We start from the raw sequence: 15774 nt of genomic DNA on the forward strand, positions 1-15774 counted from the left end.
GTATCCTGGAGCCCTCACTTGTGTGTGAAATTCTAGTTAGTTCAATGAATAGGAGCTGGAGGTTCTACCCTCTTTTGTTTCTGGCAGTGTTTTGAGTCCCTTAATACTGAAACTTAATTTTGTTTTCTCTTCCACTTTCTACATACCAAAGACCTAATCCTAAAGGATGCTAAGCACCCTCTATTTCTAATGACTCCCTTGATGCTCAGCTTTTCACAGAATGAAGCCCTAAAATAATCACTGAGGCATTTAGCTATTCCTGACTATTTTGCTAACTTGTGAAAAATTATTATTTTTCTTTCAAGTACAACACTGCAACATCAGGTGTATGAATGGAGGTAGCTGCAGTGATGACCATTGTCTCTGCCAGAAAGGATACACAGGAACACATTGTGGACAGCGTAAGTAACCAATATTTATGTATGTAGACTGTAAAGATACACAGTATTGAGAGACACAGATCAGTCACAATTCAAATCTAACTCTAAGCTAACACCGGACTCGCTCTTGGTGGACTACAGTGGAATTTTACAGGAACACACGTGACGTTTTGAATTAAGTGCCAAGTGAAATCTTTCTGATCAGAACTATTAAAATAAACATCAAGTAAACTCATAATAATTGGATATAACCTGATCCTGTAATTCTTAGGCTAGCAAAATTCACATTGGCCTCCATGGGTTTACACATTGCAGCAATAGGCCCTAAATTTCAGTATTATCAGGGGATTCAGTTTCTATACAGTAGAGTTTCTCAAGGTTTTTTTAATGCAATAACTTTATGTAATGTGAGGATTTTTAAATATAGAATTATATAGTGTACCGGATAACCAGATTGTTTATTTTGGCATTAGTTAAGGTTGCTTGACATAGTTACTCTCCTTGACCAACATATTTTGCATTGAATTACATCTATTCTTAGCTGTCGTGTTCAGACTGGAGCTATACTAACTAGGCAGTACAAATAGCTGGTAATGCCTTTAACTTAAGTAAAGCTCTGTTAAAGAAGCATATAGTTGATCTAGGCATGTGAGATCTCTGTAATGTATGACAAGAGTCCTTTGCCTCTTTCAGATAGGATATTTGCTAGATCCTGTATAAACCCACCTCTTCTCCTCTGTAACAACCAGGAACATTGCAGTCATGGGAGAGTCTCCACGAGCATTTCAGACTCCACTGTTTAAAGAGTACCAAAGGCCGATGCTAATTGTGTCTTTCCCATCAGTGCTGCAACAGTTCTAATAAACTCAGAGATCACTCTTGAACCCAGTGCTGTCATGTTGCTATCCAGTGAGCTATTAGTCCTACAAAGAAAATGTATTTAAATACAGACAAAAAACATTTCTTCCTTGGGTAAGAACTAGGGATGAAACCCTGACCCATTGATGGCAATGGCAAAATTCCCACTGCCTTTAGTGGTGCCAGGATTTCACTATAGGAATTTGAAGGAGAGGGAGAACTTTGTTATGAATGAGGAGGTGGAATCAATGTGTGTGGTTTGGATGTGAAATAGCAAGTAGGTAAGGAAGGACGATCTTGCAAAATGTGTTATAGATGTTTCCTTAAGTAGAGGCAGGATTACTAAGACAGATATTGCTTAAACAGAGTCACATCAGAGAGCAGAAACTGTGGGGCTGCTCCATTTGGAAAGCGATAGGTTGCCTTTTCAATTGGTACTGTGAAAACAAATTGTATGTAAAATCCAGTAGGTATGTTTCATGTGAATATTACATTTACTGATTATCTTTTGACAACTGGAACTATGCCTTTGGACTTTCATGTCAGGAGAAGTGAGTTCTGTATCTCATGACATGTCATATGAGGCTGCAAGACGTGGTGTACCTCTTTTTGGATCCAAACAATGAAACATGAATAGCTGATATCTTTTTTGACTATCCTGTCTGATACCATGATTTACTGGCTGTTGACAAGAAAGCCTGGGACATTTAATCATATTTCTGATAGGTCTGAGTGAACAAATCAGTCTGTTAATTTATTCCTGGACTGTACAAAGGCATGGACAGAACTTGGAGGATTTGGAGATAATGTGTTTTCCCAGCCCTAATCTGTTTACTCTCTAGTAATTAAACGTTACTTAGATTGATGGGAAATGTAAAGGGATGTTTGAAGCTAGTGCAATTAGACTGTACCATACAGGGGAAACAACAGAAGCCCAGCAAGATTCTGATTTTTAAGGTGTTTGCAGTATATGCCCTTGGAAAAATGAATGTTCTTCACTCAATTAAGGCTGTGAAGTTGTGTAAAAACTGAAAAATGGACTTAAAAAGTCATTGAAAAATAGATCCTGTATCTAAACTAAATTTAAATATCCAGTCTCATTACATTCCCAGTCTTCACCATTTTTCCTGAAGCTGGTAAAACTACGTCTATTATGAAAGTATGTCAATTAAGATTATTTTTGTTGCTCCCCTTCTCTTGCAGCTGTCTGTGAAAATGGGTGCCTTAATGGAGGGAGATGTGTGGCTCCAAACCGATGTGCTTGTACATATGGTTTCACTGGACCTCAGTGTGAAAGAGGTAAGTGCTCTAGATCACGAGCGCTGGTGTATATGTTAGCATTCTAGTGAAACTGGTTTAATGGTTATTTATTATAATTGTAAATTGAAAATACTGATGATGTGGCACAACTTAGACTGTAGAATTTCCTTATTGACCGTGAATGATTAATGTAAATAAGATTCTTCTTGAAGAATATCATGCACATTCTTCATTGAAAGCAAAACTGCAGTCTGAGAGAATTGTGAAGGTTTTTTATGCATTCATGCAAAGTTATGGAGTAAGACTAGCTTAATTCTCGTGGATGTAATCTCTGAGGATGGATGATCTATTGATGGATAGAATACCTATTGTCTATATAGGACTAACATTTCAGTCTCCTATTTTCTTAACTTTCCATTCCATGTACCTGGTTGATGGCATGGTCCTATAGTCCTTGTGCAGCCTGATGATAGATTTTTTTGAAAGTCTCATTTTATTTTTCTGTTGCAAAACTCCCCATTTAATTACTGTTTCAGGGGATGTAGAGATGTCACATTTCCCCCCACAACTGAATGAGTCTTATTTTAACTTTTAGACTGAAAATAAATATTCAATGTTAGTTACAGAAATATGTAAGTTTGATTTAAAAACAGGACCCAGAATGAAAGACATATGAAATTGATTAAGGCATATGTTTTGTTCCATTTGTGATGCTCATGAAAACACCTAGATCCAAAAGCTGTCAAACAAAAGCATCAAGACATATTTTTATATAAGCGTTAGCTCTGCATTTAAATTATGAGAATAGCTCTGTTGTTTTCATATCAGTCAGATTGATGCATTTAATTAATGATGATAAGCTGCATCCTGACTCTTTTTGTGTTTTGGGTTTTTTTTGGCACGGTTTACTCAGTTCTTTACATCTTGTATGAATTTGTTGTTACCGATTTGAAACTTTTTGCTTAAGGGTATCCATAGCAACAAGCACAGCTGTTTCCAGAGGAGAAAACAGCCATACCAACTGCCTTATCTGCTATACTGGGTTGTTTCAAGGAAATTAAATCAGTTTAATGGCTCACTGGGGACAGAGGCCAGGCATCATTGTTTTACTGTAATCCTCATGTTGAACTCTTTATAGTCTTGAAAATAACGTTTGTTTAAATTTGATAAAATGGTCTATTAATTTGCTGCTTTTGAAAATTCATCTAGATCATCCATAAGTTATTTAGTATATGCTCAATAATATTAAAGAAACATGCGTTATAGATATTACAGAGCTCATTTTGGGCCTGACTCTGAGAGGTATTGATCATCCAAAACTCCCCTAGACTTCAGTGGGTGTTCTCGATTTTTGTACCTTCAGGCCCTTAATTGCGGCTGGGTCTCCTATACAGGCAGAATAGATGGTTACCTAAAGGCTAAAGCAGCCATATATTAGAGGCAGCAAAATATATGACTGTTTGTTCTGTCTTTGGTTATGAGGTGGGAAGTAATAGGCATTTCCTACTTTGCTTAGGGCAGAAAGAACTCCTACAATTGGCATTAAGAAAAGTCTTGCGTACAGTTCACTTTAGTATGGTTTTGCTCTTACAATCAAAGCTTCTGGTGAAATATTTCTGCAAACTGTATGGGTGCACCATACAAATCCTCTGGTTTTTTTGCCATCAATATTTTAAACTGGTGATTTCTGGAGATTTTTTAGGGAGAATGATACTGATATGTAAGAAGCTATAGTGTCAGATTCTGTGGGGAGTCTGAAGTGTATGCATCTTGCATTTTTCCATGGTGCCCTCTACATGTACACCACATGAGCATAAATTCTACACAAGCTTAGAGGTGTAACTTGAATCCCATTGCATATCAAATCTGATTTGACCCACTGAGTGTTGGTGCACTGAGTTGGTGCACATGGACAAAAGGTTATAAGACACAAGTGTAGCAGGAAAAGCAACTAACAGCTGGAAGATATATGAATATGTAGGCTAAAGAAGGAGTGCCTTCTTCCTCTTCCTCTTTCTTATGCCTTCTTCCAGTTCCTTTGCGTATTAATTATGTGCCACTGTAAACTCCATAGATGGCTGTACAACCATGTTTACCTAATTATTGACATATAACCCACAGCATCTTACTTACCACCTCTGAATTTGACCATTACCACTGTGGTCTAGATTTTCAAATTTCATGTGCACAAGTAGGGTTTGCACGGGTCCTGATTTGTGCTTGTGCAATGGGCAGTTCCTGCAATGACTTTGATAAATTTGCCCTGTACGTCATGTGGGATGGTATGCAGATTAAAGGTGCCGTTCAAGTCTGTGAAGTGGGGAGGAGTGTGAGGAATCAAAAAGTGCTAAAGGATCTGAGATTAAAGACTTCTAAATCTGAAGGAAATAAAATTATCTTAGTGTTTGCATTGTACTCAGAAGTACTGAAGGTTACAGGACAGGGACTATTCATACAGCCCTGCAGACAGAGCTTGTTACTGCAGCCTTTGGGATCAAGCTTTGGATCTGGTGAGGCTCTGCCCGGTGCCAGGATATGAGGGGGGAGAGAACGGTGGCTGTATGCCATCCTTATGCCCCCTGCTTCTGGGGCTGCCGGGGCCAGTTTGATTCCCAGCACATGTTAGAGCAGTGGTAGGCTGCTCAAATGTGTGTCTAGCAGCAACAGCTTGCAAACCATTACACCAGCTGGGGGTTGTTGGAGCCAAGCAGTGTTTTGGCTATGCTCCACGTTCCCAGCCATACTCCCTATATCAGGCTGGAAGAGGGGCCAGAGAGCTGGCTAAGCCAACCTTTATGCCATTGTGGAATCCTGGGCAGGCAACTGAGCCAATTCCATGCGACTTTGTGCTAGTGGACCGCAGCAAAGCAGCCGTAGCAGGGGCCAGGGCCTGGCCTAGTGTCTTCAATCCGTATGCCTTTGCCATAAGGCACTTTCTTAGCATACATGTTTGTTTTCATAATTATCAGAAAAAAGAGAGAACTGTGATTAACACACCCTAACTGTTCTTGGTGAGGATTATTGCAAAGATGAGGTCAAATGATAGTGTTCCCTGTGGATCTTTGAAGTTGGATTTCTTTCATACATGCTGCATGTGCTTCATCCCTGAAGCCTCTGTACCTAGCTGAGCTAATATATTCCAGTTCACCAGAAAGGGTGGGGTTCCAGATCCCTGAGTCATTCTATGTCATCAGAAAAACTCCACTCTGAAGGGAACATTTTGAGTATAAGCTAATGCCGACCTTGACTGGAATAATTTGCCTTGTTCACCATCTGCACCTGTGTTGTCGCTAGGGAGTTGTCTGGCACTCTGCCTGCATGTGATTTTACACATCTGTCAGTTGAATCAGAGATCCAAATGCACACACTAGCATCAGAAACATGATGTAGATTTTTGAATCTCCCTGGAGGACTTATTATATGTATATGGATGGATGTGAGCCAATGAGTGGATTACAGTGGAGTTGCATACTGTGTAAAGTAAAACAGTACCTATTTCCTTCTGACCAAACCTGACATGTCAAAGGGGAAGCACCATGAATAAAATGAGAACTACATGTGGCAGCATTCTTTTAAAACATCTCAATTTTGGAGTGAGCAAAATAGACCCCGTTTTCTTGTTTGACAGTACCATTTCTAGGTAAACGCAATGGGAGATGGAGTGGCCGGATTTTGTGGTATGTGCCTTGCACATCACACATGTGTAGCTGTGGTTTGACTTCTGGGTTGTGCCAATGGTCTAAATCATGTATTATGGCTACAAATTATACAGTGCTTCTGTCTACAGACATTAATCATTGCAGTCAAAAAGCATGTTTGTGGCATGCCTTCTAGTTCATGTATGTCACATGCCAAAGAATCCTGCAACCCTTACTACATAATGTTGCAGCTTATAGCATTCTTATACAGTGTATTGTTGGACAATCTAATACATTGTTTGGAAGCATCCTAATAATCTGAGTGGAAAACAATGAAAAAGCTCTATTGTTGTAGCAAAGATTGTATCCATTTCTTAGATCCCGAGGTATGCAACGTGGTTCTTGCCTCTAATATTATGCTGTTTTAAATAGAATTTCTGTTACGTATATTTTGGTCCATATATGTAACGTGAAACAAGCTGGATTTATGTTATCTAAAAATGCTGGCCATGTGCTTGCTAAATGAAGATCTAAAAGCCCTTCCCAGAGGCCTGCTCCTTCAAGCACCAAAGCAAGCAAATCAAAGGGCCTATTACAATAGAAATTCTGCTGACATGAGAGCGCAGTGAGATCTGCCGAAATCTGTGGCGTGAGTACTTTTGACTTGGAAGGGGCAGCATCTGGCCCTGGATGATTAGAGCATACAAATTGTATTTTGTATGGATCAGTGGAAGCCTTCCTGACATAAAATACTATAAACAAAGTCAAAAGGAATGTTGTTTATTTACTACTTTGCTGGAGATCTTCAGCACATTGCGGGAGAGTATGTTATGCCACCAATGACGTATATTCTCTTAGAGCCTGATTTATTTGATGGCTATGGCATGATTGCATTAGTCATATACCTGTATCGATAACTTCTAAGCTGTTGAGTAGAGTATTTGGCTCCTTTCCAGAGCAGGGGAAGCCTACTGGGCATAGTGCCAAGTATATGCAGATACATCATTATGAATAAAACTGACTTGGTATTTCTTTGGGATGATGTTTATTGGAAAGATGGACATGGCATAAATTAAACAATGAAAGGGTAATGGAATTGGAAGAGCTTCCTAAAAGAATTTAAGACAGATTTAAGATACATTAACTAGGTGGGAGAATATTTTATGGAGCCTAGCTTGGTTGAAAGGATTTCAGCTTTTAGGTCTCCATCCTGGAAGGTGCTGAGTGGTCTGGCCCTGATCCAGTGAAGTACTTCAACACGTGCTGAACTTTAAACCCAAGAGACTCATGTGCTTGCAGTTAAGCATGTGCTTAAGTGCTTTGCTGGATAAGCGCCCAAGTGCTCAGAGCCCTTAAGCACATGCTTAACTTTGAGCATGTGAGTCTCTCAGGATCAAGTTCTTAGTGAAAATAAACTCCAAATAATAGATTAATAAACCAAAAATCAGATTTCCTTCTGCCATTCAAAATAGCTCAATGAATCATACACTTTATGAACAAAAAAGTTCAGTTCAGAAAAGACAGTACAAACTTAATGATCAGAAATCCCCTATAATCCAAAATAGGTTCAGACCCTCCACTGCCTGCTAATTACATTGAAAGCTCCCTTGATTTTCTGAACATATCACTCTCCTCTGTACTTTAATAGGGTGAACTGTATATAATGTACAGTTGATGCGGTACATGGTTGCTGTACTTGCACTACAAAAACGACTTGAAAAGCATGCTTTTGCTACCTACACCCATTTGGAGAAACATAGTGAAAGTTCTTGGAACAAGATACAGCCCTATTTATTTGTTCAAGTCCTTGTGGCAACATAAAGGGCCCAGTCCTGCTGCTTAGTGGCTTTTTGGCATTGGCTTTAATAGAGCAGGATTGCACCCCAAGGTAGTTCAAATATTATTTAAAAAGTATCGTGGTTTTTTTTTCTGGACACCGAGTCATTCCTATACTGCTGTCTTCATACAGGGATTTTTGCTTGATTTTTAATTGTTTGGCCATTATTAAAAGTTCCCTAATTGAATGTCCTATGTAAAATGTCTTTCCCAGAGATCCTCTATGCGAATGTGAACACTAACTGTGCTCAAACCAGGCCTTAGTACTATGCATATTTTCTTCTGTCTAAATATTACAACTGGTAGAATATGTTTTTACAGCAAGGACGCTGCACCCCTTAGCGTGCCCCGTCTCTGGTATTTAGTCTAAATGGAAAGTAAATAACAAAGTGTAGATAGCAGTAAAAGTATGTTCTCAAAGCCTTATGTCGCATTTAAAGTAGTATTGCAGCATATGGTAGCTGGCAAACATTTGAATAAACTTGATTTTTGTAGCTGGCTTCCAAGAAACACATCTGTTGACATAGACATGTAATTTCTGCAGCCCAGTAACGTTAATGCATGTACAGTATTATAGCAGCACACTCGAACACAGCTGTAGTTGAAGGCCTGTAATAACTGTTGCTATTGTAGACCCTTATTTTCATGAGTTTATAACTTAATCATGAAAATTTGCACCAGGCTGAATTTAGTCGATTCAGTCTCAGCATTGGAATGACTTTTTTTTTTCCTTTAAAATATTTTGAGCACAGTTTTGTAACTCTGTATTATAAAATGTTTTCAATTCTAAAACCCAATTTGCAGCTCTTCTTTCCAAATAAGCTAGTGCTTTAGAGGATTTTTGTGCATGAAAGAGAGTGAACTAAATGGATAATCCATTTGAGTTTTTCACTCCTGGAATGGAGGTTGTAGCTTAATCCTGTGGACAATAGTCCACATTACACAATTTACACACCCAATTTAAGATGCTTTAAAATACACAACAGTATAATCAATGGATCTCTAGGCCTGAATTTGATAAATTCAGTTAAAACTCTCAGTTATTTAAAGCAACAAATGTAGCAAGGATTTTGAATAAGCAGTAACACACTTCAGAAGGGGTAGTTGTACTAGGCCAGGGGTGGCCAATATGAGCCTGAGAAGGAGCCAGAATTTACCAATGTACATTGCCAAAGAGCCACAATAATATGTCAGCAGCCCTCCCATTAGCTTCCCCTGCTCCCAGTGCCTCCCACCCACCACCAGCCCCGCTGATCAGTGCCTCCCCCACACTTCCTGATCCGCTGTTTTGTGGCATGCAGGAGGCTCTGGGGGTGAGGGGGGAGGAGTGAGGGGGTGGGAAGGGGTGGAGTGGGGGCAGGGCCTGTGGCAGAGCCGTGAGCTCCCCCCGCACCCCCGGCACATTGGAAAGTTGGCGCCTGTAACTCTAGCCCCAGAGTTGGTGCCTGTACAAGGAGCTGCTTATTAACTTCTGAAGAGCCGCATGTGGCTCCGGAACCACAAGTTGGCCACCCCTGTACTAGGCACTAGTAGTTCCTGAGTAGGGCAAGGACTTGGCCATTGTTCTGTTCCTTGGATATATGTGTCTGATATAATTGTCTAACTAGCCATATATTGTTGCCTATTCTATGCCTTGTGCATCTCCAGATATTAAATAGCATCTTTAAAAAGTGCTTATTTAGAGAGATACATAAAGCTGATCATGATACATATGCTTCAGTGCAGAGGGACTTAGGGCTTCTGGGAGGAGCTTAATTCTTCATGCATAGTGTCAGGCATTTTTTTAAATTCTCGTTGAAGTCAGGGCTCTGTTTGGAGAAGGGAAACCATCACACACACTTCAGTTTGACCCAACAATAAAAACCAACCAACCAACCCCCCCACCAAATCAACAAGAATTCCTGTGTTTTTTCACAAATGCCACAATAAAGTGCAAAAACCTCTACCTTATCTACAGGCTGTTAAGGCCAATGACCTCTAGATATGCAATGATGTACTGGGTTTTAGGTTTTGGGTTTTTTTAATTGTTTTGGTAGAGATGTGCAAAAATTCAAATGCCAATCAAGGTTTCCACATTGTGTTCAGTGTAGAAAAGATGGAACCCATCATGAGCAATTAACTGTATCAATTTATGCAGACAGACTTCATAAATTGTAATATAGATATTTTAAAAATAATAATGGATTGAAATAATTCCTGGAGTTTTGTTGCCCAAAGTATGAGCCTAATCCTGCGAAGATTGAGCAGTTTACAAGTTCCTTTGGGGTACGCATGTGCGTGACTCATAATTATTACTCAAGGATTGGATTCTGCTTCCATTGATGTCAATGACAAAACTCCCATTAACTTCTCTTGTACGTGATCTGGCCCTTAATATCTAAGAAGCCTTGTGTGCAAGGACATAATTACATCAATGGGTTCTGCTGAGATTATATACAAGAAAGGATGTCCATGCCTGCTTGGCTGTCAGATTTCACATTAGTACTGATATGACTTACATACACAGTGCAGATAGGTGAAGAATGTAACTTCCTGAAGAGCTTGCATTGCTAGATTTGCACTCTGTGAAGTCTTGTAGGGAATTTGGAGGAATCTATGTAGAATTGTATTGTGTTATGAAAGACAGATTCTTTCATGCACTGAAGGAACTGCAGGAATGACTATTCTTTGCTTTTGAGCCCACTCCATACAGATACATCTCTGGCCTCCATGATGAGCATGAACATTCAAGCTATTTTGACTTTTTCACCAACATTACAAATATATTCCCCGGTTACCTACATTTCAGGTACCTCTCAGCTTACTGCTCAGTACATATTTCCTAGAACATACAATAGCCGAGAAAAAGGAATTCCTGTAGGAGCTCTGGCTGGAGAGGTGTTTGGCTTCCTAAATGGTAATTCTTGGGGTTAAAATAATAAATGAGGCTGAGAACCTATTTAACTGTGCATGCAGCCATTTATGGAGAAAAATGTTCGTTCTGCTCTGGGCCTCTGTGTTTTGATATAAGAAAGCACAAGTACCTAGAATCTCTTGATTTGTTGCTGTGAAAACAAATGTTTTCTTTGTGAATCACCAAGAAATTTTATGTGAATATTTTCCATTCATACTTCCCTCTTTCCCCCTTATTGAGCTCTTAAGCTGCAAGTTTTGTTACTAATGCAACAGAAAGAGACAGTAGTGAAATTCCAATGCATATGCTCTCCAAATAGTTGAGTATGTGTGGGTTTTTTTTTCTTTTTTAAAAAATAAATGATCCGAAGCTTGAATAATGATCAGTTCTAATAAAGGAAAGAGACCCTCATTTGAAACATCATAGATCATACTTGATGCAAGGATAAACTGACAAGGGTATTTCCAAATAAAACAATTCTTGTGTGTAGGTCAGCTGCAAAATGGGGTTTATCTGTAATGAAAAGAGATCTTAAGCAGAGGTGGTCAGAATGGTCAGTGCAACTTTCCTGTCATATCCCCTTGCAACCCACTTGTAATAAAGTGGATGAATTTTTTCCCTATCAAAGTCAATGCTTTTGTACAATAAATGTTGCATTTATAAATAATTTCCTAATTTAATTTCAGCATAAAAATTGCAAAAGAAGATAGGAAATAACTACTTAAGAACGTTTACAACAGCCACATTCACACTTCTAGTTAGCCTTGGGAAGTTCAGGAATAATGACTGAGTGGTTTTTATATTTTTCAGTGACAGCATGTACTGTTTGGCACTCTGGAGCAATGCTGTAGGAAAAGAAAAGAGGCCTAAATAAGGTCTGAAAAGGAAAGAGCCCTAAGAGAAAGATCTGTCTCCAAACTCTGCTCTGCTGTAAAATAAAAAGCTAGTTTTACACTCCTTAACCAGACAAAACTCCTGTTGAGATTAATAGGCATTTTACTTGAGAAAAGAAAGCAGGGTTGAGGATTTCTCTTTGTAAAAAGGTTTTAATGCCTAAGGATTAGGGAAAGTAACCAGCAAACCTCTACTATTGTTAAAAATGAACACCACTAGATGTCTTAAAATTACACATTTATTTTAAAACAAATATCCATAATTCTTTAACTGGACTTTGGGTAACAGAGTTCAGCAAAATTCAACTATACATATCAATATCCACAGACAGCATAGGACAATAAAGTTACTCATCTAGCCAGCTCATTTACTGATTGTCATTCTCGTCCCAGTCCAACATATTGTACTTCTAATGTCAAGATTTATCATCGGGTTCTCCCATGCATCCATTTGCCACCTGTGTGGTTTTGCACTAGAGCAGCGGTTCTCAAAGTTCATTGCACTGTGACCCCCTTCTGACAACCAAATACTATGTGACCCCGGAAAGGGTGACTGAAGCCCGAGCCCCTCCACCCAGGGCACTGCCCTGGCGGGTGCCAAAGCTTGAAGGCTTCAGTCTTGGGCAATGGGGCTCAGACTTTGGCTTCAGGCCCGAGCCCCAGCAAGTCTAACACCAGCCCTGGCGACCCCGTTAAAATGGGGTTATGACCCACTTTGGAGTCCCATAATTTGAGAACCGCTGCACTAGAGAGAACGTTCCTGTGCTGTTGCAGCACTCCAGTTCACTCTGAAAATCACATTTCTCATTTATTCCCTTTCTAAATTTTCTTTTAATATATTTATTTTAAGTGCACATAGTGGTTAGGAAACAGATGGATAGAGGCTAAAATCCTCTCTCTGCAGCAAAGCTACAGTACAGGACTCAAGCAGTGCAGGCCAGGGTTCCTTCACGTCACAATGCCAGTACCTCAGCTGTAACACATTTACAGCAGCTGAGGATCTAGGGTAAGAATTTCAAAAGCACCTAAATGACTGTCACATTTTCAAAAGTGACGTAGGCACCTAGGCTCCTATAGCCCATTGAAATTCAGTGAGTTTTAGACTCTGAATTGCATAAGCCATTTTTGAAAATGAGGTTTAGGCTCCTAAGTCATTTAGGTGCTTTTGAAAGTTTGATCCCCGGTTTTAATTGGTAGTATAACTTTTACCATTAACACATTCAATAATCCTTACCTTATTTTTAGTTCGTGTTCTTATTTTATAGCTCAGCTTATGATGATGATGATGACAGTAGCAATAATGATCCCTAGCACAAGCATTTCTTCTCAGATGATGGCCATTTGGACTAAAGGGCTTTGCCTCCAACCAGACATTAACTAGGAGGCAAATCCCTACCCAAATGGGTTTTGCCTTTTTACTGTTTAAAATATGCTACTAATAAATATTGTATTTCTGTGTCAGTCTTACAATCTGCCCTGAGTAAAGGGCAGCATATAGTTCATAAATTTAATGAGTCTAAAGTCTGACTGGACCATTGGATCTTCTACTCTGACCTCCTGCATATCACAGGCCATTATATTTTTCCCACTTACTGTGTACGGAGCCCAATAACTTATGTTTGGCAATAGCATATCGTCCACAAAACCATCCAGTCTTCATCTGAAGACTTTGGACTTTCCTTAGTAGTTTGTCCCAATGGTTAATCACCATAAATTGAGCCTTATTCCTAATTTGAATTTGTCTGGCTTCCACTTCCAGCCATTGGTTCTTATTCTGCCTTTCTCTGCTAGATTAAATAGCCCTTAAGTATGTTGTATTTTCTCCCTGTGAATGTCTTTATACACTGTAATCAAGTAATCTTCTTTTTGATAAGCTATACAGATGGAGCTCTGTAAGTCTCTCACTGTAAGAAATTTCCTCCTGGCTTTGAATAATTTTTGTGGCTCTTTTCTGTGCCCTCTCCAGTTTTTCAAGAGCCTTTTAAAATGTGAGCACTGGAATGGGACACAGTATTTCAGTATGGGTCTCTCCAAAGCCGTGTAGGTATAATCACCTCCCCACTCCTATTCGCTCATCTCCTGTGTATACACTAGGGATCGGCAACCGTTAGCACACGGCCTGCCTGGGTAAGCCCCCTGGCGGGCCAGCCTGGTTTGTTTACTTGCCGCATCCACAGATTTGGCCGATCACGGCTCCCAACGGCCGTAGTTTGCTGCTCCAGGCCAATGGGGGCTGTGGGAAGCGGCAGTCAGCACATCCCTCAGCCTAGGCCGCTTCCTGCAGCCCCCATTGGTCTAGGATGGCAAACCACTGCCAGTGGGAGCTGCGATCTGCAGAACCTGCGGACGTGGCAAGTAAACAAACGGGCCCAGCCTGCCAGGGGGCTTACCCTGGTGGGCCACGTGCAAAGGTTGCCCATCCCTGGTATACGCCAGAGGATCACATCAACTCTCTTTGTGACAGCATCACACTGGGAGCTCATGTTGAGTTGCTTATTCAGTATCACCCTGAAATCCTTTTCAGAGTCACTGCTTTCCAGTATTCATCCCCCCGCCCCATTGAGTTGGTATGGCCTGCATTCCTTGTTGCTAGATGTATATGTAATCCACTAAACTTTGATTACACAAGTATTCCATTTTCCCGCAGGAATAGTGAGCGGGTTCAGTCTGGTTTTCACAGCAGAGCTCCCACCTGTGGATGATAACACATAAGATAAATAAGCAAATTTGGAGTCGTGGATGCCCATACCCTGAGTTGCCCCAGTTTGGAATAAAGACACCACAATGTAGCAAAGCTGCTCAGATTAAAACAAATCTTTAAATTTGTAAGAGGACACTTTGAGGGTTAATTTAAGACGCCTCAGAAATCTAAACGCAATCTTATCATTACAGCAGTACAGCAAATGCTGTGCGTGGAGCCCTGTGTGGATACAAAATTTGTATCTGCATCTGATCCGTGTTTCGCAAACATGGTCCGTGGATATCTGCAGATTTGCAGGGCTCTAACTACGCAAACAAAAATAGTAGTATCAAGCATACCAATATCATCAGTACCAAAACGGTACATAGGCCACAAATCCTAGGCATTTAAAATATACTCTACTGATTTGGCGTTAATGTCACCACACTGTCCTGAGCTGAACAAGCAGCATGGGCCTAATTCTTTGAATAGGCTGGTATCCTCCTACTTGTGATTATCTTCTTGCTGCAATTAGTAAGAGCATGACCCCTCGGGCACAGAGATTTTCACCTTCTCTCTGGTATGACTGTCTCCCTCTGGGTCCAGCACTGAAGAGTTTGATGCCTTTTTTAATCTTTATTCTTGGGAGTGGAATTGACCCCCCCCCCGGAGATGTCTTACTAACCATCCTCCAAGGATTTGTGACCTTTTTCCTTTGTTTACCAGCTAGTTCCATAGTAGCTGGAGTCAGGGGACAGCTGGTCCACTCTTCTGGCAGGCTCCCTTCCCCATCCTCACCCCCCACAAACTGACTTTTCCTATTCAAAAGGAACAGGTATCAAGCGGAGTGCCCCAAGGGTCGGTCCTGGGGCCAGTTTTGGCCAATATCTTCATTAATGATCAGGAGGATGGCATGGACTTCACCCTCAGCAAGTTTGCAGATGGCACTAAACTTGACGGAGTGGTAGATATGCTGGAGGGTAGGGGTAGGATACAGAGGGACCTAGACAAATTAGAGGATTGGGCCAAAAGAAATCTGATGAGGTTCAACAAGGACAAGTGCAGAGTCCTGCACTTAGGACGGAAGAATCCCATGCACTGCTACAGACTACAGACCGAATGGCTAGGCAGCAGTTCTGCAGAAAAGGACCTAGGGGTTACAGTGGAGGAGAAACTGGATATGAGTCAGCAGTGTGCCCTTGTTGCCAAGAAGGCTAATGGCATTTTGGGCTGTATAAGTAGGAGCATTGCCAGCAGATCGAGGGATGTGATCATTCCCCTCTATTCGGCATTGATGAGGCCTCATCTGGAGTAGTTTGTCCAGTTTTGGGCCCCA

At 40.5% G+C, this 15774-nt stretch overlaps 1 protein-coding gene across 1 annotated transcript in view; it reads left to right on the forward strand.

Moving 5' to 3' along the window:
- The window catches only part of FBN1 (fibrillin 1), a 213290-nt gene that overhangs the window by 32709 nt on the left and 164807 nt on the right, over positions 1 to 15774 (forward strand). Inside the window, exons 5-6 of the mRNA XM_044979703.1 lie at positions 306 to 401; positions 2442 to 2537. Coding sequence (XP_044835638.1) covers positions 306 to 401; positions 2442 to 2537 — 192 coding nt within the window. The remainder of the gene's footprint in view (positions 1 to 305; positions 402 to 2441; positions 2538 to 15774) is intronic.

Source organism: Mauremys mutica, chromosome 11, assembly GCF_020497125.1.
Source record: "Mauremys mutica isolate MM-2020 ecotype Southern chromosome 11, ASM2049712v1, whole genome shotgun sequence".
NCBI lineage: Eukaryota > Metazoa > Chordata > Testudines > Geoemydidae > Mauremys > Mauremys mutica.